Source organism: Filicampus tigris, chromosome 1 (genome assembly GCF_054856515.1).
Source record: "Filicampus tigris isolate MCC_2025a chromosome 1, RoL_Ftig_1.0, whole genome shotgun sequence".
NCBI lineage: Eukaryota > Metazoa > Chordata > Actinopteri > Syngnathiformes > Syngnathidae > Filicampus > Filicampus tigris.
Genome location: NC_141217.1, coordinates 39,237,310 through 39,259,596, shown reverse-complemented (window position 1 = coordinate 39,259,596; position 22,287 = coordinate 39,237,310). Strand labels below are relative to the sequence as shown.

The 22,287-nt window shown below is 45.2% G+C and overlaps 1 protein-coding gene across 9 annotated transcripts in view; it reads right to left on the bottom strand.

The window, feature by feature from the left end:
- tns1a (tensin 1a) overlaps positions 1 to 22,287 on the bottom strand; it is a 63,689-nt gene that overhangs the window by 18,944 nt on the left and 22,458 nt on the right. For 7 of the 9 annotated variants that reach the window (XM_086040022.1, XM_086039951.1, XM_086039996.1 and 4 more), the window contains 16 exons: positions 18,614 to 18,728; positions 17,162 to 17,199; positions 11,124 to 11,162; positions 9,976 to 10,017; positions 7,159 to 7,208; positions 6,630 to 6,801; positions 6,511 to 6,561; positions 6,315 to 6,437; positions 6,050 to 6,114; positions 5,669 to 5,752; positions 3,951 to 4,063; positions 3,804 to 3,864; positions 3,635 to 3,710; positions 3,392 to 3,521; positions 2,082 to 2,147; positions 1,864 to 1,989 (listed from right to left, as the gene is read on the bottom strand). In XM_086040022.1, the coding sequence (XP_085896148.1) occupies positions 1,864 to 1,989; positions 2,082 to 2,147; positions 3,392 to 3,521; positions 3,635 to 3,710; positions 3,804 to 3,864; positions 3,951 to 4,063; positions 5,669 to 5,752; positions 6,050 to 6,114; positions 6,315 to 6,437; positions 6,511 to 6,561; positions 6,630 to 6,801; positions 7,159 to 7,208; positions 9,976 to 10,017; positions 11,124 to 11,162; positions 17,162 to 17,199; positions 18,614 to 18,728 (1,351 nt within the window). Of the gene's footprint in view, positions 1 to 1,863; positions 1,990 to 2,081; positions 2,148 to 3,391; positions 3,522 to 3,634; positions 3,711 to 3,803; positions 3,865 to 3,950; positions 4,064 to 5,668; positions 5,753 to 6,049; positions 6,115 to 6,314; positions 6,438 to 6,510; positions 6,562 to 6,629; positions 6,802 to 7,158; positions 7,209 to 9,975; positions 10,018 to 11,123; positions 11,163 to 14,105; positions 14,216 to 17,161; positions 17,200 to 18,613; positions 18,729 to 22,287 lie in introns of those variants that run through there. The other 2 variants (XM_086040014.1, XM_086040006.1) reach the window with 2 other exon arrangements.

The window sequence follows — 22,287 nt, the reverse complement described above, 5'->3', positions numbered from 1 at the left end:
GTTTTCATCAGAGATTAAAGTAAACATTGCTAGATGTATTTTTTTTGCGCTGATTCCAAAACATGCCCTCATTTTGTTATCTAGCACATCAGGGTATTATAATAATAATAATAATAATAATATTTATGAATTAAGGGTTGCATACAGCAACAGGTGGATTTTTTTTCTGAAACGTCATAGCTATATATCACGGCGCATGGTAAAAATCTGCCGTGCGCAAGCTTTTTAAAGACCAGTTTAAAAACAAAGAATGAAAATATCCCAAAAACCTGATGTGCTAGAAGAAAGGGTCAACACATTTTTAAATCGGAATCAAAAATACATTTAGGGACACACAAAGCCATCACTGATTAAAATCTGCTGTTGACCAGTGTATCAATGAAAAACATCATCAACAGTGACATGGCTGACTAGCAGGTTGGAAGCTAATCAATGAAATGCAATGCAAGCACTGATGTAAACAAAGCGCTCACAGTTGGACTCACCAGCATAAGCAAGGTCCGTGTTTCTACTTCTCTTCAGCTTTTCCTTCAATCAGTCCTCGCAAACGCACACCAAAATGACTTGTGTGGCTCCACACATAAAACCGGCGGCGTCTGCCTCTGCCTCGCCCGCCTGTGTCCCTTTCTGTCACTGCCCAGCTATTCCGGACATGTTTCACAGCTCGGCCCGGCCAAATAGGGGAGGGGTTGTAAACAAGGAAGACGGCCTTCAAGCCTTCTGAACGTCACACACAAATCCCAGTGCTTCATAACATATCCGCACCAATAATAATTCCTATTCCTTTGCTCTAAAAACATTATCTCTGTTTACGTTTGCTTTCTGTGTTGGCCGATGTCCTGAAAATCAGCTGTTTGCATTCAAACCAGACAAGTTTCTGTTAAAACAATAGCGCATGACCGTTTTCAAGTAACTCGAACGTTTTGGCTGTTCACCGGCCCGAACTGGGGCCTTCTGACTTGCGAAGTCGACAGCTGACAGGGAACAGCGTTACTAGTGGAGCCAAGTCAAGCTGACACAAATGCTTGCATTCGGGTGTAAAATCTGCAAAGGACTCAACATGCTAATAAAATTATGTGTGCACTGACCCACTCACACACACACAGGTGAACACTAATGAGACGCACTAACATCATACAGTACTGTACTGCTGGGGGCGTGCGTGTGAGTTAGCATGAAAGCAACAAGCACTGTAATCCTGCAGACTCTTTGAAAAACACCATTCTTGTGCGGAGCTCTTTTAACCCCATGTCCAAGGTCAGGCTTAAACACGGCGCCCGGAGGAGGAAAGCGACATGGACTCATTCAGTCATCAACACCTGAAACCCCACAACAAATGAACAACAAGTCTGGCTTCTGCAAACCAGCACCTGATGAGTGATTGTTTCTGCTGGGCTGCGACGAGTTCAATCCTATTCTCTGCCATGAAAGATTGCCGTGCTGTGAGCACAACATGCTGCGGCCTCATCTGTATTTCACCTTCAAATTACACTGTCAATGTATCCCGTCGCAGGGCCGATAAACTCTTCTCAGACGCTATCCTACATGAAAAGTAATAGAATTGATAAAGAATTGTATGCACATGGTGTATAAACAGTCTTCCACTTGACCGGACAGCCACGAGTCTTAAATTGGAGATATGACAAGAGTTTTCCTGCAGAGTGCCTGTTTAAATAGGAGACAATTTGCAATTCGGGCGATTCCCGCTGACCTTCTTGAAACGGTGCAATTACCACAAGGTCCCTGCGAGGAAGCCCACAAAAATCAAATGGGTCTCTGCGACATAGTCAAAGTGGACGTGGTACCGCACTGGCTGCCATGGAGATGACGACAGTACTGAAAGGCGCGCCTGGCTGCGCATACCGTGCTGTTCATCGGCGGCTCCCTCACAGCGATGAGTGAAGTTCTCGTACGAGTCCCAACGGATCAGAGGATCTTGAGTGTTGTAGTCCACGCAGACGCTAGGCCCATTCTCCAGATGGCCGAGGCCTGAGGAGCACAAGTCGTAGTGGGGACGTGGTTCATATATTTAGGAACAATTTGTAAGTATAGGCAGTCAGAAAAAAAAAAAAGCATGCTACCTTTGATTTTCTGAGGTGCATAAGAAAATACAAACTCCACCTTCCCATACTCTGGGAATCTGTCATCTGTACAAAGAAAGAAATTACTTTGGGAGAGTGGTAAAAGAGGACAAATATCTCTGTGAATACATTATTAACTGAGAAATGCAATGAACTTCTGCCATTGGAGCGGGACCGAGCCCTGCTGCTAATACCGAAAATCTGCGACTAATTGACACTCACCCAAAAATGTTCGTAATTACCTATAGATGCCACGAGATGGCAGCAAAACACTTTTTTTTTTCAATTAAACAAGGCTGAAGGCTACAAAAAGCAACTGCAAAAGTTATTTTTATAATGTACATCTTTGGACAGGATTATTGGTGTATATTGTGGGATTGTTCAATTTGTTAATTTGGAAAAAAAACAGAATTGTTTACAGGTGTGCAAACACAGGGAGCATTGTTCTCTCACAATCAATCAAGTGTTTATATCATTTGTGTGGTTAAAGCAGGGGCGTCCAAACTTTTTGCAAAGCGGGCCAGATTTGCTGAGGTGAAAATGTGTGGGGGTCAACCCTTCAGCTTCAAGTTGCTTTAATTATTCACGACGTTTATTACAAGGCACCTTGTCGTAGTTTGCATGTTTCGTCTGGTATTGACGCTTGATATTGAATTCCTTGGAAAAGTCTCTTCGTCAACTAGACAGACAAAGTTGTTTTGTATTGCTGTGAAAAAATATGACAATTTCTACTCGTCCTGGAAGCACCGGCCTTCTCTGTCCACTTTGTTTTTCTCCACGACACTCTGTATTTCAAAAATGGGCTGGAAAGTGCCACACAAAAGGTTGTATTGTTCACTCTGACACTTAACACGACTTTGAGATGGGGTGTTCGGAGAGGCAGCGTGCTCTCAGAGCCCATTTCCGAAAGCACCCGAGAGTGCAACCACATGTCTGTCTGCTGCCATCTGGCGGTCAAATGTAATATATATATATATATTTTTTTTTTTTCACATGTGTATTTTGTACTGTGGTCAAACCTATTGATGGGCCACTCATTATTCATTTTATGCCAGAGGTGGCGGGCAAGTAGAAATTTGAACGCGGGCTGCATTTGGCCTCCGGGCCAGACTTTGGACATGCCTGGTTTAAAAAAATTAAGTGCCCTAAATGCTATAAAAACATGCCTGGGGAGCATTTCCCTATAGCATGGATTTCACATATCACGGGGGTGGTCTGGAGCATAACCCCTGCAATGGAGTGGGGGGGGGATTACTGTACTTCAACACGCACACACATGTAATTACATGAATTTTGCCGCCGCATATTACCTTTGAATGTCTCATCCAATTCGCTCTTCCCAAACACCACTCCCAAGTCGTGGATGGCGCACGTGTGGAACTGCACCCTGAAGACAACATCCCTGGTGGGGTTTCTGTAGCGCTTGTGGTAACACTTGAGCTGCGTGTGACAAGCGAATGTACAGAGAGATGTGTGTGCGTTTGTGTGTGTGTGTGGCGTGAAGACAACACAAAAGATCAAACATGAGCAGGTTGAGAGGAGGAATGGCTCACCAGGATGTCGCCCTTCAGCAGGAGGCCCGGTTCGATGGTGATACAAATGCTGGTGTTGCCGTCTCCCTGCACGTTGCTGCGCAGCGACAACAACAACAGCAGCAGCATCTCATCAAAACAAACGAATTCAAAGAGGCAACAAAGTGACGAGCTAGTAATGATTGCGTACTATATTCCCGACGTATAGACTGGCTGCATTGCCTGGTAAATCTTCAGGAATGGACGGCAGCCTGGGCAGGACAAGAGAGAGTGCATCGTTCCCGCTAACTTCATTTGACTTGTCACTGCACGACATAACTGCAGGTCGCACACTCACCTCCTTTGGACTCGAAATTAGGAATCCCGTGCATGATGACGTGGTGCAGGAACAGAGGCTTGTTGTTGATTTTGATGTGGCCGGACAAAAGGCCGTCAAAGTATCGCACATACCTAAAGAGCAAAGAAAGCACTGAGCCGAGCCTGCTTGCAGCTATGCATTTTCAAAACAAGCTTTATCTCATTTGGCTCACAGGTGGACCGTTTACATCAATCGGTGAACTTGATACGCATGTTTTTGTAACGCGCGAGGACGCGCGGGGCCAACGTGCAAACTCCACGCAGGAAGGTCAGAGCCAAGATGCAAACTCAGAGCCTCTCATTTGTGAGGCAGACGTGCTAACCGTGACGTCACTGCGCTTGCTGAGCCTGCGGTACTTCCCTCCAATCAAAAGAAATCATTGCATGAAAAGAAAATTGTCAAATGTTGATCACTTTTTCTGCCATTTCCTGAGATGATTCTGCTCCGGTCCACGGTGGAACGTGCTCGAGTGAATTGTTGCGTACAGAAGACAAACTGGGGGTCGGGTGAGTTAGCGCGGCCTGCTTGTTAAACATCATTGTGAGGAGGATACCTGACATGACCTTGGCCATGAGGAGGCTAAACGCCTTGCTCCGTTGATGGAAGCCAGATGCTTTAGTTAGCTGGGCTCTCACGGATGGAAGCAAGGAAGGAGCCAATGCTTGTGATGCAAAGTTTTGAAAGTGCACATTATCCACATTTGGGAATTCTGATGAATTTTATTTTTACGCGTTCAAAGACCGAATTTCCTTCAGATTCTGTAATTGTTACAAATGATCACTTAAAGCAACACTGTGTCATGTCAGTTTTTGTTGATTATGGCGGTGCCATGTGGACAGAAGCGGTGGTGCTTTTACAAAACTCAACCACATTTCCCACGTGTGCCAGAGCGTAGTCGGGAAATCCTGAGCCGTCCTTATAGTGAAAGGAGGAAGTGAGTATGCCGTAAAGCAATACAGGACATTTTTTTTTTTTTTGTGTGCCAGGGTTGATCCCATCCTCCTCAAAGTTGCTTTGTGCCAGTAAAAACGATACAGACCTCCTCAGTGCATGAAGTCCCATTCAACTACTGTAATTGTAAGTCAATGTTTCATTAAAAGAGTTGTGAATTTTTTTTATTATGGTCGATTTCTTGCCCAGTGCTGCTTTAATGACACAATCTGCTTTTGTTTGAAACTTAAACGTGGACATGCACACAGCAGCCACTGAGCTCATCGCAATTTGAAAACGTCACCTTCATAACACCAGGCGGGCGAGGAAAGGGATAATTATACGTGAAACGAGAAATAGCAGCTCGGCAGAGGATGAACCATCAGATTTGGAAGCCATGTCTTTGTTTATTCTCTGTCACCTTCTTCTTATCTCCCTCCTTTGAAGTTCTGTGATTCCACCACATGCTTGACGACGTCATCTCAAGCCGTCACACTGGCGGAAAACAGACTCCGCTACACTCTCTTGGGGTTGCTCTTGGCATGCGTGGAATCTCTCAAACAAGCACAGTGGATGCCACGACATTTTCACACAATTATCCCAATTCAGACTAAATTGCAGATGAGAAAAAGTCTTTTCCTGTGTACAGGGATGGACCACAATTGGACCAGTCATTGGAAAATGAGGTGGTTTGGAAACACGGAGTGCATACTTTCTACTGTGAGATAAGCAAACATGTCCAAACAGGGAGCAGGGCAACAACAAACCTTCTCTGCGAGGGCTGGCCCATCGGAAGTGCTTTGTCCTCATAGAAGCGCCTCATGGCGAACCTGTCCAACGCCTGGTCGGCACTGTGAACGCAGACCAACGCCGGCGTTACACGGCAACCTTTTGAAGAATTATCCTGCAGACTTTGCGAGCATCGCTAAAGTTCCAACAACATCTGGCTGCATTAAAGAATGATGACTCTCCTGAGCTGCTCGCTCTCAGAGAAGCAGAACAATAAACCAGCCGGGATGGCTTGTTTTGCCACATTCATCACACACCTCAAGGCTTTCGAGACGGGGGGATCAAAGTTGAAGAAGAAAAGAAGCAATCAACAACAGCCACAATCATCAAGTCGTGAATTCCAACGAGGTGTTTGCTACCTGGCTGAGATGTTGCTGTAGTGCATGTAAGCTGCCACCACCACCCCCGTCCGACCTCGGTTTCCCTGTAACGCCAAAAAGGGCATATTGTGATGCACATACAAGTTATAAATCGGCACTGTCCGGCGGAAACCTTGTATGGACGAATATGCTCAATTTCTTTTTTCTTCACAAATCGCCTGTAAAGTTGCCGTTTTGACACGAGGCGGATTCCGCCCGACAGCGCCGACATTTTCGTGGGTTTGTGTTGTGTGCGCGAGTTTACTTTGTTGTGAAGCACCACGACATTGTGCGGGTCGCCATTGAGCCACGTGTCGATGGCCTTGCACATGCTGCAGATCTTGTCCAGCGGCGGCGCGTGGTGGTCTGGCCAGCCGAATTCCAGCACCTGCGCAAGACAAGCAGCTAAGAAAGAAACCTGGCAAATGCCACGTTTTCCCGCCTCTTCCACGTTTTTTTACCTTGGGGTTTAACGTCGCTAGGTCGTTCCTCAACTCACTCAGGTTCAGCACCTGAAATCAGGAGGACCGGATGTTAATGCACGGAAAACCGTGGGATTCATCCAAGGGGCATTCCTCACCAGGTAGTGTTCACCGTGTTTGGAGCGCAGCATGGCCGCCACCTCCTTGAGGTGGGCGATGTAGCTGCGCTCCTCGGCAGTGGCAGGGAAAGAGAAGGAGATGATCCTCTCTGTGATGTAGACCAGGTCCACTTCGTAGCTCTCCTCCATGTCCTGGACCATACTCTGACTCCTGTTGAGGGCGAGCAACGAGCCGGTTGGGTGTCATTTTCCTTTGCTTTACTGTGCTATCGGAGCAGGGATTGTAATTATTGTGACGGCTCCTTGTGAGGTGGCGGCCATATATGAGGAGGTGTGACGGAGGATATATGACCCTCCTTTCCGATCCTCAGAGAACTGTCGTCATTACCTCACAAATACACACTCTAGAGAAAAGATGTATATATCCTGCAAATGTGTTCAATGCGCAACAAAGTAGAAGTCATCCACGTTCAGTCCAAGTTGTCTGTTGCTTTTCTTTCTCATGATGTAAACGTGCATTGTGGTGACCGTGCCCGCGTGTGTGTGGCACGACCACGGTGCGTCTTACCGTGACTGCTTTCGCTTTATTTCCGCACTCTTGCAGGACCTGGCTGACCCCTGAAGAGAGGAAGGGGAAAAACCATAAGCAAATGTATGAATAGGAATAATTGCTGTACAGTATCTTACTGTATTGCAGAATCAGATGCGACGTATTTGACATTCTGTGGACAGGATTAATATGACTTCTCTTCTGGGAAGACAGTAAGGCCGCGATGTGCCAAAGATTGAAGCACAATGTCACAATGTCATTAAAGTCAAACACAGTTGTGAAATGATTTTTTTTTTTTTTTTTTGCAGCACAAAAGTGTGCAGTGCCCACAGGCTGCAGCCAAAACGGGAAGCCTCCATTTCAATGCTCTGACAGGCACCAGATGTGAGGCAGGCCTCAGACATTGCAAAATGAAGGCGCTGCATATAACCTCACAACAGTTTGTGGTCTTGTAGCAACATGTGTGGAAGCTGTTACAACTGCAGGAGGGGGCAACCTCCAATGATCATGTGTCCGAATACTTTATGTACATAATAGTGAAGATCAGAGCTTAGATATGCTCACAAAAACCCGGGGGACACCAAAGAGCTCTACAGACCTTTTCATAATATTTGTACACGGGTTAGGGCTACTTGCAGTGGCAGAAAAGTAATTGACTGCCACTGACTTCAACTGGAAACGACAACAACTTTACGACGCACAGTAAGATGTACCGTAAAAGGTTGAGATGTTTTTCAAGTTCCTTAAAAATTTTAAAATCCAAACTAATCCAGCCGAACCTGCGGTTAAGGACGATAAATGGAGTGGAAGTCTGAAGATCACAAGACTTTCCAGAGGCTGTGAAGCCACTTCAAAAGGGACTGACTGAGAACCAGGCCTCCATCATTGAATTCATGGTGGGGTCGTCTTTGAGAAATTGAGCAAATCTTAATGGCTAACTGGTTAGCTAACGTCAGCTGTGTTGCACGTTATCCATTAAAACAAAACAAAAAAACACCTCTGTGCCATTAATCTGAGCAACCGAAAAGTTAACTCATTGGCCAGTTCCTCACTGATCATGTTAACCCATTAGCCAGTTCCTCACTGATCATGTTAACCATGTCTATATTGGAATCAACTTAGCTGTCTGAAATGTACATTAAAGCTGTAACAATTGACTTCATGTTAACATCTTTTCTACTGACACTTCATATCTTCAAAACTACGCTAGCACAGGCTTTGTTTATTAGTGGCGCTGGAGCTTTTGCCACCTCCAGAAATCTGTGTGATGTCATTGTGAACCAAGTTGAAAAGGAACTCTGCTCTCCAATGTGGGCGGGGCCTACCTTGTTGAGCAGGTGACCTGTGCTCCACCTCCAAGTTAAGCGCAGGAAGGGAAAATGCCTCTGAAAAGAGCCGCAGAGAGGCATGGCCGATCAGGCTGCCAGCCGCTTGTTGTTTGGGGAATCAAAAAAAGTGCGGAAACAAAGTTTGGCGTGATGCATCCATGCCCGGTTAAGCTGCATTCCACTCCACGCGGGTTCCCATGATGGAAAAAGATGCTGCTGCTTTGGCCAACGGGTGATGTTTTCCTCTCCAAGCAACAAACTTTCCCTCCTTTGCAGTTGCTCCTCCCTCCATCCGATTATCTCTCATTATTCCCAACTCCCTCACTTGAGTTTCTCCCTTCTTCCCAAGCTCAGTGTTGATGTGCACTTCCTTTGCGCTGTAAACACGAGCTGCTAACTGTAATTACCCTTCAGAACGGAGTTCCTGAGCTCAAAACAGTCACAACCGACTTGCGCTAGCCTGGCGCCGCTGCAGTTGTGGTTGAAATGAGACGAAAATTGTCTCATTGTGCATGAGCGCATTGTTCATTGCACCGACTGACAGAAAGTTACACGATGTTGTCCCCGGAGGCAGAAACTGATTTTCAAAATCTCGGCAGAGCACTTCCATGACCCAGACTTCCCCACACAATCTCAATTATGTTCAGTTTTCGTGGCTATGCTTCCTATGGAGATTTGCTATGTGAAAGCGAGAACAAAAACATTGATTCATCTCTTTGTCCAGCAATGACCCCTGCGCAACAACATATATGAAGAGTTGATTCATCTCTTTGTCCAGCAATGACCCCTGCGCAACAACATATATGAAGAGCTACTTTTAAATATCAACTCATCGTTTTAAACTCGTTAGCAACTATGAAAAACACGATGGAGACGATAAGTGTCATTCCAGCAATTTTGAATCAAAGTATGTCAACTGGCGCTGGCAAATTCCTGCCCTGATTTGTTGCCAAAGATAATCAGGGTGCTGAGACATCTGTTGCAGATTTGAACTCGTCAACCTGTGACATGGCCCGCAAAAAGAGTTTAGTGTGACAATAAATACCACATCCAAACTTTCGGTCCGTGGATAACGGAAAGCCTGAACACAACAAACCATCTTGGGTATCTCCTATTGTTTCAAGCTGGAATACCAGTTCACACACTTGAAGTTGGCAAACAAAGATGAAAGGCATTTCTCAGAAATAGTGGTTGTGCTACTAAATATTAGTTCAGTGATTGACAGAAAAAACATTTCCAGTTCATTTCGCTTCAGTCTTCATTGTGTTTCAGATTGTGCAGTGAATGTAAATAAAATGCATTTTGAGCTTTGGTCTTTGCAAAACACAACTAATTCTTCTGAACACAAATTTAGGTACTGTAAATGTCCTGATCACATGTCAGTCTGTGTGCTTATTTTTCATACCGGGTCGCGTGAGCATCAATCAGCTGATATTAACACTGCACATGTGAAAGTGTGACCCGCGAAGCAAGCGTGGAGCCAAAAAGACCTGCTACCGGTACTTACCGGAGTTTCCACGTGCTTTAATGGCAGCTGAGGAGTGGGAGGCTGCGGAGAGAAACCAGACAGTCGACTGACTAGTCACAAAATGCCCGGTCTTGCCATTATTTATTTTGGAGAGCATTATTTATACAGAAGTACATTGGGTGCTAAAAACGCATTTGGATTGTGTGCAAAAGAGATGAACACATACTGTACTAACAAAACAACCGTGTAACCATCCGTCCCCACATGTATCCAAGAAAAATAGTTGGCCAGTGTGCTTAGTGGAGCTCTCTAAACAAAACGTAGGACTGTTTATAAGCTGCATTGGTCATTTTAAAGGGCCCACATCCAAAGTAAATAAGTGCAAACAAGTGCCTGCTTGGAATGCTCCTAATTTGTTCAGCTCTTCAAATACGGGAAAGCATCCAGCAACCGGCATCAAATTCTTGGCGTGGTCCTCAGTGTGACACAAAATGACTCTTGCACAAGATTTGGAGCGCAGGTGTCCAACTCAAGGTCCAAAAGTCAGATAGGACCCAGCGCATTCTTTTATGTGGCCTACTCAAACAAATTGTGCGCGCCAACTTCATTCTTCTTGCTAAAATATGGACCGAAATTGCAAATGGTCTTTACATTAAATAACAGTGAGAAATTTGAAGCATATTTTTCGTCATCAAACCCTTTTTCCGACTACACTTAAATGATTACATTCATATTTGATCAAAGTACCTTCCTTGACTTCTGATTTGAAAATTAGCTGTCCATCAAATTGTCGTGTGCATGTTAGAATATGATGAGGCGATTTTACTTGGATATTTTTTCACAGCCACAATGGCGCACTGCGGGCAAGGAAACTTTATTTACATAGTGCATTTCGGGCTATGTGCTTCACGTATTTAAAAGTACAACAAGCATTTGCAAACTAAAGAGTTAAAAGCAAAGAAACAAAACCAAAAGCATCAGCAACTTCAATTAGGGAAAGCGCATGCAATGTGGCCGGCGTCAATATGAGTTTGACATGCCTGCTTTCCAGCCAGACCTTTGACCTTTAGCAGCAGCTCGCTGTGTTTGTGTGTGCCTTTGCCCACAATTCCAGGCAGGATCATTAAATTGGAAAGGGGATTTGAGCAGGTCAAAAGGGTCAGTAAAAGGTTTCGCGTTGTACTCACAAGCTCATAGTTGGTGCTCGTTTGACACGCCGTGGTGACCTGCGAGAGGACAGACAAGGTGTCAAGGACAGTGATTGCATTTTCTTCTACAAAACAGTCTGACCCCGCAGACTGACAAAAAGGAAGGAGACGCTGATCTTCTGATCATAACATTGCTTCAGAACTAGCGCGGCTTTCATTACATTTCCTGATGTTGCATCTTTAAATAGTAGGAAGGCCACCACCGCATGCTCCAAGTATCCATGACAAGAGCGGCCCCTAATAGTCTGAATGAGCATCTCACAGCAACACATCAGTGATTAGGATCCAGCAAGAGAGGGAACTTGACGTACAAACATCAGCTGCTGCATGTTTGTGCGCACGCTATCAGTGGCCAGCAGGCACCGGTGCGGAGGAAGGAAGCCGCCGTAATTAGTTTGCACCATGAGAACAAAAGCCCGGTTGGCATTTGCAAGGCTGCCGAATGGCGCATATCAAAATACAGGAGTTGGATCTGTATTGTTGATATGCCACAGCGCTGATGAAAGTCACCATTTTGCTTTCACGCCAACACGCACTTTGCTTCACTTCCTGCGGCCTGGACTGACATTAACAGAACGGTCTTGGCGCACAGTAGCTGTATCTGGATATGTAGCTGTTAGAGCATGTCACTTCATTTACAGCAGCGGCGTATCATACAATGCAGCGGTTCTCAACTTGGCTTACGCCAGGACTCAGTCACTAAGTCGCCGGCCACTTTTATAGACATCAAAACAAGTGAATTTATTTGGCAAGAAATGCCTTTGAAGAACGTTTCATCCGTCCAAACATATTCACAAGTGCAAAGTGCATTGCAGAGCACATCATTAAAGCGGGAGGTCAACCCAAAGATATTTTTTTCAAGAATATGTTCTATGCAAACCCACGAGTTGAAAGAAGGCATTCTGATCAATTTTAGCCATCTCTGGGGGCGGCCATTTGGTCACTTCTGTCCACTGTAAACGACATCTCAGATGCTCGGGGTTCAGGGAACGACCAATCACGGCTGAACTGTTTTCAGGCCCTGCTCTACATAGTGTATATCATCGAATTTGCACACAAGTGCATTGCCTCCAGTGTGGCAACCACACTCATAATTCCCTCGGCAATCCTGCTGAGCTAGCGCCACGTTGATGGCTGCTTGCCTGAGAAATTGAATTCCAGGCTCACCAAGCAAATGGCCAAATAAGGACCGAAGCTCAAAAAACCTCTTTGGATGGATTTAAACATGCTGGCTCTCTGTTTTTCTTGGAGAGGGAAGAAATCCCCGTAGCGCCATAACAGCGAAGGGAGTGCCTGTTCATCTCTGACTTGACATTTTGACACGAGGGTCGAATGATGCTGCGCATGCTTTGGAAAGGTGATAAATCAAGACTAAGTAGAGGGGTGACCTGAATGAATGACCTTCATGACTAAAATTTTCCCAGATGAGAACCTTAGGGTCATTTGTGAGCCTAAGCACAAGACATCTGCACAGTTGGAAACAGAGTGGCAACGGCACTTAGCCGGAAAGTCCCCTTAAACGTCGGCAATAAGGTGGACTTGGCAACTGTGTGGAAATAACTTGCTGGCACGGGATCTGCTCGCTGCATAAATGTCATCGCATTATTTCCTACTCGGCCCAGAAAGGTTGCAATGAAATGTTCTTTTTTACTACTGACACCCCCCGTGGTTTCAACAAGATCGAAAATATCGGCTGCCTTGACCACAGCATACTGATATTTAGGATGAGCTCTCCTCCAAGCGCCAAAGTTGTGTGACGGCTTTGTGGTCTAAAAGGAAGTTCATAAAACGACAGGCAAGATGCTGAGAACCCTGCTTGAGAGGGAAAGTAGCTGTTGGACCACTATCAGACCACAATGAGCGCCGAGTGGGCCAATCACTACTCCTGCTACAAAATAGACCTTTCAATGAGGTACTGATGAAGATCAGATGTGCAAAGGCAGCTCACTTTGGATGAAGAAAACCGTCTGATTGGAAACCCCGCGCTGGCATTTAAACTCACCATTGCTTGTTATAAACATTGTTTGGACGCTCACTCGGGGCGGACATTTTTGTGCCGTTTTTGTGACGCATCAAAGCTTTGCTGATGTTCAAAATTCAGTTTGAGGTTGATGTCGGACAGCAGTCGCGTGTAGGCTTGTAATGGCCTATGAGAAGCACAGCGAAGTCAGGATAAAGACACGCATGGCTTCTTTGCAGCTCAACTCCAAAAACACATTGATTGTCTAAGCACGCAGCCTCGTGTGCGCTCTTACAGTCAAAACACCCTAGTCCGAACCATTTCATGAGTCGTGCTTGTTTAACATTAGGGGGCGAGAACTGTGTGGCTACATGATTGGTAATGTGTCTCGCGCATTTCCCTTGGGGGTGTTCCCGAATGGGTAAAGGTGTAACCTTCCCTGAGGGGAACCCGCTTCTATAAGAAGAGACAAACAGCTGTTCCATTAACATCGGTCGTCACCTTACGACGCTCAAGGGACACATGACTGGCGCTCTTGTTATGGGCAAGGTGAGAAAAAGGTGGAATGTTTTCTCGAGAGGTTCAAGAAGCAAATGAAGAACATTGGCAGGCTGTGCCGTAGCCAACGGCGGTACAATAAAACGGAATTCCAATGTTTGCGAAGAGGACACGCAAGCCCCGGGACCTCCCGGCCTCTCGTGTTCAGCTGCTGCCGAAGATCAGAGAAAAGTGATTGCCGACATCAGGCTTCCCAGAAGTGAAGAAGGTCAGGGTGCCAAAAAGTGGGCAAACGGCAGCTTCATGTGACCTCACGCTTCTTACGCATACACTTCAGCTACACATTGAAGGAGGCTGCCAAGCCATCAACAGAAAAAAAAAATACAATGAAAACACACATACCTGTAAAAATGTCTTCAAGTTTGTCTTTTAACACCGCAAATTGATTTTGCTCCCATTCTGTGCGCATGCAATCCCGGAAAGCAGCCGTAAACAACGCTTACCTGCACGCCGGAGCTCTCTCCTCTCTCCTGCTCTGCCTGCTTTCTAACTTTGCATTTCCACTGGCTGCACAACACCCACCAGCCTCACCCCCTCCTGGGAGGACAGAGGTAAAAGAAGGAGCACCAAATACAGGCACTTTTGACCACCTCCTCCGCCACAGGCCTCCCCCGCCCTCGCCGCAAACACCAGCCGTAATCCCGGACGCGTGCCAGAGAGCTACTGCAGTCAACTGTGTTCAGCCGCTGGACTGAACCAGGAAGCACTCTTTGTGCTGCTGGCTCAGGCTCTCCTATCCGCTGCCAAGTAGTATTCAAGCATACTATATAAGGCCAAGAAAGCAGTTTGGGGCTGCTTGGTGCCCAAAGCAAGACGGTAAGTGTATTCCTCCCTCTCTGGGCTCTATCTGTCTAATTCCCCTGTCCGCACTTTCCTCAAAGCAGCCGTCGAAAGAGAATAACCAGCGGAGCTGGGCATTTTACTCGAAAATTGCGGTAAGTTTATCGCCTTCCGCCTAAAGCCGGGGTACCCTTCCGCCGCACGTTTATCCGCCATTTTGGACCAAATAGTAATTGCTTATATCCGACTATCATTTTAAACGGGCTTGCGTTCGCGTTTCCGACTACCAATTTAGACAAACCACCAAAGTCATTTTTCTTCTTCAGTTTGGCCAAAAGACAAAAACTGCCACAACAGAGCAAATGTCCAAATGCTAAGAGGGCCCGATGAAGAGTTGTGCACCACGTAGCTACTCTCTGACAAACACCACAGCTGCAGATCCAGCCGGCGCAAGATGCGGTGGACTTTCACAAATCTTGCTCATATGAATTCAAATCTCAAAGTGCTCCCACAAGGAGACGTTGGCGCTGAGGTGCCCGTGTTACTTAATTGAGCCCTTTAGAGAGGAAACAGGAGTTACCTACCTGCCAATACTGTCACTGGCACAAAGCGAGCGGCGAGAAATGCCATCATTTATTTATTTCTACAGATGGGGTAATGCGGCTGTACAATGAGGCAACATCAGCATTCCCTCACTCAATGGGTGCAAAGTCAAACAAATTGGTAGGATCATTTAATTCAACTGAACATAATGCAACATGATAAAGAGAAATCAACCCTCCAAAAGCTTTGCAATATGTTCTGTGCGCCTTCACTAGTCTAAACAGGGCATTCTGATTAATATTGTGTTTGTGGATATAAGTTAAGCAGCAAAATGCACCCGTTTTTAGCCATCATTTTGTCGCTTCTGTCGACTGAAAATGACTTGACAAGTTGCTCGGGGATTCAGAAAACAGTTGAGCCGTGATTGGTCATTTGCAGAGCCCTGAGCAACTGTGATGTCATTTCCAGTCGACAGCAAGTGGCAAAATGGCCGCCCCCTGAGATGGACAAAAAGGGGTGGATTTTACTGCTTAACTCAAATTCCACAAACAAATGATCAATCAGGATGCCATGATTAGACTTGTGGGCCTGCATCGAATATATTCTTGCAAGAAAAATTTGGGGGTTGACTTCCACTTAAAATAAATAAATAAATAAATAAATAAACAAACAAGTGACACAAAAGTCAATCTTCATTCTCATACATACTGGCACCTGATACAGCAAACTCTTGCTTGCTTCTGTCTTTCGTGTGTATTGAAGATTTTCTGAACAAACTACTGCACAAGAATTATAGCATCAACACATAGCATGTTTTCATCATGTAAGTAGTATTTTAGGTAACAAAGCCTCAGAAGTACAGTTATGCTCTCTAACCCTGCTCTTTAGGGACGATTCAAACATTCACTCTCACGTCATCCCGCTTTGAAACCCAAGGGCAAATCTCTCCTCTGAATCTTCCGAGCCTCCGAAAGCCACTACAAGAACAATCCAGGGCACATGTCCAAGACGGAGAAGAAAAAAAAAACAACAACAGCAAAAAAAATAGGGAGTCATAGAGACTGTTTTCATCAACAGTGATAAAGAGTTGCCACAAGACTGAATTCGCTTGTTGATTTGGATGGATTTGTATTTAATATTATGCGTGCCACACGTCGGCAACATCACACCTTCTTGACACCCTCGTCCAAATCATTATAGGCCCCATTAAAGCGCCGTAAACAGCATAAAATGTAAGAACACCTGCATTAAAGCATTCGAGCAACTGCGTGTGTGGTTAATGATGTCAACAATGGGACGTTAAAGCCTCTAATAAACATAAACAATAAAATCACTGCGACTGCTGACACATTTACTGTTACAAGGCTGTAGAAAGAAAAAAAAAACAGTTTCCACACATTTGACAAATTAAATGATGCTCTCCTTCAGAAGATTTCCCGTCCGACGCCAGCCACCAAAATGACTTTTCCTGGTTTGAGTACTGTGTATATTTTATTTTTTTAAAACTCCTGCAGACACTTCTGAGCCAAGGGGAAGCAATGAGAATATCTCGGGTGAGAAGCCGGGCCGCTTCAGGCCAGATGAGGGTGACGACAATTTTCAACATCGCTCCCAAACAGCAACGAAAAAAACACAAAGAAGGGCTCTGCCCGCCTCACAGTCATTCTAGTCTACCCTCCCCGTTTCATTTGCTCTCTTTTCCATTGCACATTGGGATCATGTGGTGACATTAAAGGGCTGAAGTGGGGAAAGAAACAGACAGACGCACGGACCGTAGAGGGCCTGCTGGAGGAAACGTGTTCTATATATGCCAACTATTATGGGCGACCAACACATCGCTTCACATCACTGTACTCGTCTTGCACGCAGACAGCAGAGGGTAAAACTGAAAATAACTCTGGGATATGAATGTACAAGTTAGGTGCGGACTCCGTCAATTTAGTGTTGAGATTTTACTTGAGAAAATACTTTTTGGAGATCACTCTTGATTGCCCGCATCTGATGCCAACTCTTGCCGCCCTCCACCACACAAATCGGCATCGCTGACAATTTCAGTAGTGTGAGTGAGCTAATCCTCCATAGTCAGGTGCGCACGCCACAGTTGATGCTTAAGCCCAAATACAAAACAGCGAACGGTTTCACACAACACACCACCAACCAGGCATACATGTCTTACCTTGACTTCACATTTTTTATGGCAGGACAGTTGACAAGCTGCAAGAAGAAAGACAATTATTATTTGCTCCATATACTGTACAGTGAAACAAAACACACGCAGACACTGTCATGCTGGAAAGGAAACTGCACCAAGGTCAGTCTGCTTCCTTGTGCTTGCTTAAGTGTGCTACTGCCCCCAAGTGGCTAAACTACAAACACCCACCGCAGCACAACACGAGGGAATAGTTTTAGTTGAGGGTGGTTCACACTTTTTCTTCCAAGGGTGCGTACAGAAAAGATCGAAAGATGGAAGTGCCATTTTGAAATTCTTCGACTTTAATTTATTTCACAAGCCACAAACAATTGATTTCATAAATATTTATGTGTACAACAGCTTGGAAATGAAGCAAAAAGTCAGATCTTTTTCAGAATGGCCCACTACAATAAATCTGCCCTGCACTGAGCAGCAGTAGGATCCCAGCTCCCATATTCTCAAAGCAAAAGACATCATCTTCACAAAGTATTTAGAATTTATTTAGAAATAAATTTAGAAAAGCCTTTGTAACGTGGGTACATTCATTGTCTACTGTCTATCTACTGTCTACCTATTTCTATAATGTTGGCTAAAAAGTAATGTCATATTGTAGCATTTAACCACCAACTGGTAATGACAGACCTACTGTACATTTTCAGTGTAGTAAACATGAAACACACATGGGCCTCTGCATTTGCTTTGGCCAGGATAGCAACCAATGACAACCGGAGGGGTGTGCGTGCCATATTTGCGCCAGGACCACTTGCTGCCCTAAAAACGTAGCGTAGCCCACGAAGGAACAAAAGAGGGATGAAGGCAATTCTCATGCACTCTCCTCCACATTTCCCCATTTTCTCTCTCCGTTGTGCCTCTCTCTACCACCCCACTTTCCCTCTTATCTAGGCTAATTCAGCAGCAGCTGCAGTAGCCGTGCTAATTTTAACAGCAAATCCTTCGCCAAAGCCCCAAACCAGCCTGATCTCCTACTGTTGGGGCTTTGCGGTTTTCAGCTCGGCTTCGCCTGCAGTGAGCACGGAAATTTGCAATGTAACCACAAAAGAATGGCGACGTACGTTCGCAGCCTCAAAACAAAACAACAACAAAAAAACGTGCCACGTGTGAAGGAAAATGGATCACAACTCCACAAACACAGGGATGGAGACAAGGATTTCCTGAACATCCTCAGCCTCTATTCAGCGAGGCATGCTAATGTTTCTGGCAGGCGCGATGGCAATTTGCTGAACTAAACGGACAAAGTAGGTCGTCAGCAGCCGCAGCCATTCCCAGTGCGGTGGAAGAGGCGAAGGAAAGGTTGCCACCAGATACACCTTCAATTGATTATCTGGGAGGGTTGGGAGAACAGCTACAACCGTGCATTTCAGCAAATAAGCCATCAGTGTGGGAGGAGTCGCGCTGCTGCGAACGGCCGGCACTCACCTTTGCAGACGAGACCCTCCTTGGTGATGGCCTGCTTGCATATATCACAGCTCTTGGCCTTCTTGAATGGCTTCAGCTTGAAGGAGTGCGTGTGGACCCCCTCCAGCTCGTCGGGCTGAGTAGAAGCGGGAAAGAGGAAGTCGTCAGCACACAAAGTGGTCACCTCAACATTTGTCCAATGTCATCTTAACATGAGAGCTCTCGCCCTAAAACTCACGCCAGAAGAGAATGTTTTTTCGCTTCGAAGGAGTCTCACTGAATGAGTATTTCATGATGAAAGTGAAGAAACAGTCTCAAACGTATCATTATTGACACGCACGCGGATAAAATAGTTGGTGCTAGCTTGTTCAAATAAGAAAGCCCCACAGTGGCCCATAAACTGACAAAAGTGATGCAAATTCATATTATACTGAAACCTTTAATGAATAGCAAGCATTGCTTCATTTTTGTGGTCTAAAAGAATTATATACAAAAAAAAAAATTGGCTAGTGCAGCTCTGTTTACAGACACAGACGTGAAGCGTAAAACCCCTGGCAAAAATTATGGCGCAACTAAGTAACAAAGTGCTATCGTGGTGTGTTGAAGTGTTCTTTTGTTGTTGTTTTTTTTTTTTCATGATTCCATTATTCCTCATTCCTCAATTTCCTCATAATTGAGCAATTTCATAATTTTCCCCTTTGCTTGGTCTAAACAATACCACATGTTTTTCTTGATTTCTTTTAGTGTTTCTCAACACCAGAAAGTTGCCATTTGAAATGACCAGAGGTGGGCATTTTATTAAAACTTGCCAGTCCATTTCTCGCCATCAGTCTGCAGCCTGGGTACCCTTCTGCCGTCCGTCTATCCGCCTTTTTGGCAAACCGAACCGAATAGTAATCGTCTATCGGTCAGTCCGTCTATCATTTTAAATGCGCTTTTTTGGAGCGCTTCCGTTGACCATTGAGTGAAATGTGAAACGGAAGACTCGCCGCAGGCAATGTCAAATGGAAGCCTCACTGTGGCCGGACTAAATTCGGCCCCTTGTAGGACCCAGTTGCTGTCAAAAAGACTCACCGCGGCCAATGTGAAAGGGAAGCCTGACCGTGGCCGGAACTATTACGTGCCCTTTTAGGACCCGGTAGCTGTCAAACAACATGCCTGACGTGAATTAGGACCCATTAGCTATAAACGCTAAACGATTACATAAACGGACGAAAATGCACTCCTGCCTCTGCTTAGTCCATCAAATTTTTTTCCAAAGTTTCCCATCTACCTACAAAATGGGCGTTCGTCATATGCAGATAGGCGGACCGGTCCGTCACAGATTGGAAATGACTTTAGTTTTGTGTCACAACTGTGATCGTCTTTTGTTCGACAATTTTAAACGCAATGAACATCCTCCATCCGAGACTGGCGATTGCATCATTTTTGCCAGGGGTTGTACAAAGAATTGATTCCTTTACCTACTGTGATTGTTACATTATGTTCTGGGGCTGCTTTATGTCTTGAAATTGAGAAGTGAACAATTAACTCTCAAGAACCTTACACATCAAACATTGATTTTAAACTTTGTAAATATTTTCCATGTAAAAAAAATGAAACTAGTGTGTGTGCGTGTGCGTTAGGGTGTTTTCCTCTAACGCCACCGTTGTCTTTCCAATCAGAGAGAGGCCGAGCAAAAAATCTCCTGTTTTTCCTCTCCTGAGCTGTCATTTTCCCATCATCCGCTCTCCCTAGGTGACCTCTTCATGAGTCATAGCAGCAATGTCATTTCCTTTGTGTGTTTGTGCAGCCTGAATAAGATAGGGTGGGCCCCATCGGACTGCAACTCTTGGTTGAAAACAACTTTTTTACACCCATTTATGTAACTGACTGTCACGGCAACATGTGTCGGCCTGTCTATTGATGGAGGCTGTTGTAGGCACAGTTCAAAATGAGCATTTTCTCCAAACTTGTACATAATTCGATATATAAATAAAAAAAACATCCCCTGTGCAATGTTGGCCTCCCTGAATAGGCCCAAGAGAGAGAATTAAGATTTCTCGTGAGAGGCAGAAAATGGATGTAGATGGCGGTAAAAAGAGGGCATAAAAAGAGAGTGGATGGCCCAAGAGGCGAGGACGGACGACTAGGAGAGGCGTTGTTTCTCTGAGGCTTATAGACAGCTAGCGCAGTAAATCAAGCATTGGTGCTCCTCTCCCCTAGGTGCACTTAGCTAATGAAAAGCAGCACTACGCTACACTAGCTCGACTTGACTCGGAGTAGAGCAGCAGGACCACTAGGAAGGCGAGACAGAGGCAGCCAGGCGGGGCGACACACCCAAAGGCACCACGGTGTCCTTCGGCACCCCATGAATGCCAATTAGTGTTGGCATGTATGAATGGGAACAAAACATGCGTGAATTCAATCAAACACCAAAAGCACTTAGCAGAGCACCGGCCTCCGACGGCTGAACAATTGAAATCGGCACCAATCGATACACTTTCAAAAGCATCCGCCTGCTGCACACTTTGAATTTTGTCATTAAACAAGCATTTTAGGCTGACTAATTCAGAAGCTTGCAATTGCCCTCCCCCCGACAAAGTTTTTTTGTCGAAAAAAAGTAAAACTGGCACAGCCAAGGATAGATATCTATTGACATTGTTTTGAAAAAACAAAGGTTATCATAACTTTTCTGATCATCTGAATCTTTTCAGAATGCCTTACTGTGATGTATCAATATTTATGCTCAAAGTGTGTGCGATGCATAAAATGCAACAAAGTACAGTGAAGTCACACAATCTAACAGAAAGCCCTCAAAAGCCCCCACACATCATTCTGACTTTGGCTTGTGTTGAAATAAAGAGGTTGACTTCATTTTCCTGCAGTCCATTAGCGCTTAAATAACATTTTCATTTTTTTAAAGTCCATTTTAAAGTCCAAATTTCCTTCGGGCCGTTACAACAAAAATCCCGTTTTTAAATATGAGCCACTACAGCACGGTAATGGCAAGAAACTGGAAGAAACTTTTTGAAAGAAACACGTTCACTGTAATTTTCATTTTTGTATTTTTGTTATTGTGATATCATATTGCATTTTTTTTTCAATGCATGGACGTATTTCAGCAATCTCTCATCCTTGTATGGTACAAAACCACATCTGCGTTCAACATGTTATAATTGTTAAATGCAGGGTGCTGAAGTCCGGTCCTCAGGAGCCCCTATCCAGCCTGTTTTCCATGTTTCCCTCCTCATCAGCAAGCTTTGCAGAAGCCTGATGACAATCCTGATCATTTGAATCAGGTGCGTTGGAGGAGGGAGACATCGAAAACAGGCTGCATAGGGGCTATCAAGGAGTGGACTTGGGCACCCCTGTTTTAAATGATCCCTTTGAAAAAAGGGGCAAACAAACAGTTGCGCTGGCATCAATGGTAAAGGCACCTGTGATTTTTGTTTTGTCCACATGCGCTCGATTGGTCGAGCGGAAAATGAAACGGGTCATGAGATGTCAAGTCTGACGGGAACGACGACGAACTTGGTCGCCGAGGTGAAGGATAACACTGGAACTCGTCCGAGACATGACATGACCGCATGCAGCCAAGCGAGCACGAGGAGCACCAGGCTCCACAGAAACAAACACGGCCTGCAGCAGGAGAAGTCCTGCACGCCCCTCAGGATTAAGAAAGAAAGCAGTCACACCTGCTTTCAATTTCCAGC